Source organism: Penaeus chinensis, chromosome 12 (assembly GCF_019202785.1).
Source record: "Penaeus chinensis breed Huanghai No. 1 chromosome 12, ASM1920278v2, whole genome shotgun sequence".
NCBI lineage: Eukaryota > Metazoa > Arthropoda > Malacostraca > Decapoda > Penaeidae > Penaeus > Penaeus chinensis.
The window spans coordinates 780,076-782,305 of record NC_061830.1 but is presented as its reverse complement, the minus strand read 5'-3'; the positions used below and the strand labels follow the sequence as shown (position 1 = coordinate 782,305).

The 2,230-nt window shown below is 37.7% G+C and overlaps 1 protein-coding gene across 3 annotated transcripts in view; it reads right to left on the bottom strand.

Annotated features, from left to right (window-relative positions):
• Positions 1 to 2,230, bottom strand: part of LOC125031280 (valine--tRNA ligase-like) — a 12,083-nt gene extending 9,853 nt beyond the window's left edge. Inside the window, exons 1-4 of one of the 3 annotated variants that reach the window (XM_047621944.1) lie at positions 1,718 to 2,230; positions 1,006 to 1,207; positions 578 to 709; positions 285 to 399 (exon numbers count right to left, since the gene is read on the bottom strand). In XM_047621944.1, the coding sequence (XP_047477900.1) occupies positions 285 to 399; positions 578 to 709; positions 1,006 to 1,207; positions 1,718 to 1,847 (579 nt within the window). In that variant the 5' untranslated portion in view covers positions 1,848 to 2,230. Of the gene's footprint in view, positions 1 to 284; positions 411 to 577; positions 710 to 1,005; positions 1,218 to 1,717 lie in introns of those variants that run through there. The other 2 variants (XM_047621945.1, XM_047621946.1) reach the window with 2 other exon arrangements.

Genomic DNA, 2,230 nt, shown 5'->3' with positions numbered 1-2,230 from the left:
GATTTCATGAGGTCCACCTTCATAAGGCTTCTTCATAACTACAGTAATCACCAAACTTGTAACATACAAGTAAATCACATAACTTTATTCCAGTAGTCTCATTACAACTCTCATTCAGTCAAATATACTCCACTGCATCAGAGGGATACACAAATTCTATAAATCAGTAATCTATATGAATAGATAATGAAAAGTTTGAAGATATCTCAATCTCTTACAGACCATTACATGATTCTCCCTTCAATTTCTAAAGTTACTGGAAAATTAGTGAAAGTGGAACTTACTTCATCCATGGTAAAAACTGCTCTGTCCCAATCTAGTGACACACCCAGTCGCTTCATCTGGTCATAAATCTGAGTTCCTTTTTCTTCTTTCCATTTCCAGACTTCATCAACAAATCTGTAACACAACTATTCCCTATCTTACACAGCCAGCAGGCATGGCTCTCAGATTCAATATCATGAAATATAAAAAGAATTAAATAATAGTTTTTGTGGAGTTCTCATATATTTTCATAAAATGACCTGAGACATTAAACAGTGTTGACACAGTTCACTGATTCCTGTGTCTTACTTACTTTTCTCTTCCCAAATGGTGCCGTGTGAGGCCCTGTGAGGCCCACAGATGCCTTTCAACAACTACCTGTGTAGCAATCCCAGCATGGTCGCATCCAGGCACCCAGACAACTTCATTACCAAGCATCTGATGCCTGTAATACATGTTTAACATGAAAATTTGAAAAAAGAGCCAGCAATTTCATGAAACATACAGATTTTTTTTTCTTTTATTTCAGTTTGTAAAACTATTACTATAATTAGCAATACAAAGGTCAGTAAACTCTATAGTCATTTATAAGATTAAAGCCTTTCACCATATTAATCCAACAGGCATGTGTGGAAATAAAATAAAGTTAAAAAAGGATTACAGTACAAATTAATCAGACAAATCTTTAAAATATCCTGTAAGTAAATCTATCTACTTTCGTTTTAAAAAACATTAACTAACCATCTTGCTATGGCATCCTGCACAGTACACGTGAGGGCATGGCCGAGGTGCAGATTCCCTGTTACATTAGGTGGTGGAAGAACCATGATGAACTTCTCCTTCCCTTCTTGCCTTCTGAAGAAGCCCTGCTGCTCCCACCAGGCATACCAGTCCTTCTCCACATCACGAGGTTTGTAGCCACTTGCTAGAGGTTGTGAAAGATCTGAAACCATCTGCAGGATTAATATCTGCATTACTATGTACAAAAACTAAAAATTATTCATCTCATTTATTATGTTCTCAGCAGATTTGAAATTTTGAAATTCCCCAGCCACAACAACTGTGGTAATCTTTGACCCTTGAACCACATCCACAGAGTAAATTCCACGAGCCGTGGCTTCTGTACCTCTGGCACTCCAACAAAAGCTAGCAAACTTTCACTGCATATATTCTGTAAGATAGACCTTGGACCTGTTCCCTATTCGATGGCAAATCTCAGGCTGCTCTCAGGTCACTGCAAGTGCCTCAGTCATTGCAGGTATATCTTCAATACGTTTATACTATATAACACACCAACTGGCTTTTTGCTGCAGTCAAAAATTATAATACAGCCAGATTATGCACTAATGATAAGAAAGATAGTACTTTAACAACTTTATTGTGACCACTCTTGGGGACGAAATAAAATGCAGCTCCAGAATTTAAAGGCACCTATTACTACAAGGACCATTACCTTTCATTTCAACTGAACTGCGGCTGAGATTAGCCCTAAAATATCTCTTGGTCGAACATAAGTTTTTATTCGCGTAGACAGCAGAAAGCCTGAAGACATTTCGGTGAACGTCTCTTAGGCTGAACAACATCCCTCCCAGCTTCACTAAGATCCGAATTTATTCAATTTGATTCCTGAACCCGTTGGGACCATAAATACACTGCAGCTGTTTCCTTCTGTCCCGTTCATCAGAAATTCATTTTCCGACTCGGGGAAATTTCGAGTTGCCGCAGGTGTAAACAAACGGATTGGTTCCGCCTTGGGCAGTGTCATTCATATTTGCCTTCATGCTAGCTAAAGGGTGTTTCAGAGTTTTTAAAAACTCTATTGCATAATCTTAGTTTTTCTGTAGATTTCTTCGAAGATTCTGTCGTAAATTTCTTGCATGGAAAAGTATTTCCGTGTTGAATATAAGTAGCTTATGTTCTTTAATGCTAAAGTTTAGAATATTGAAAATTTCCAACGCGATAATTT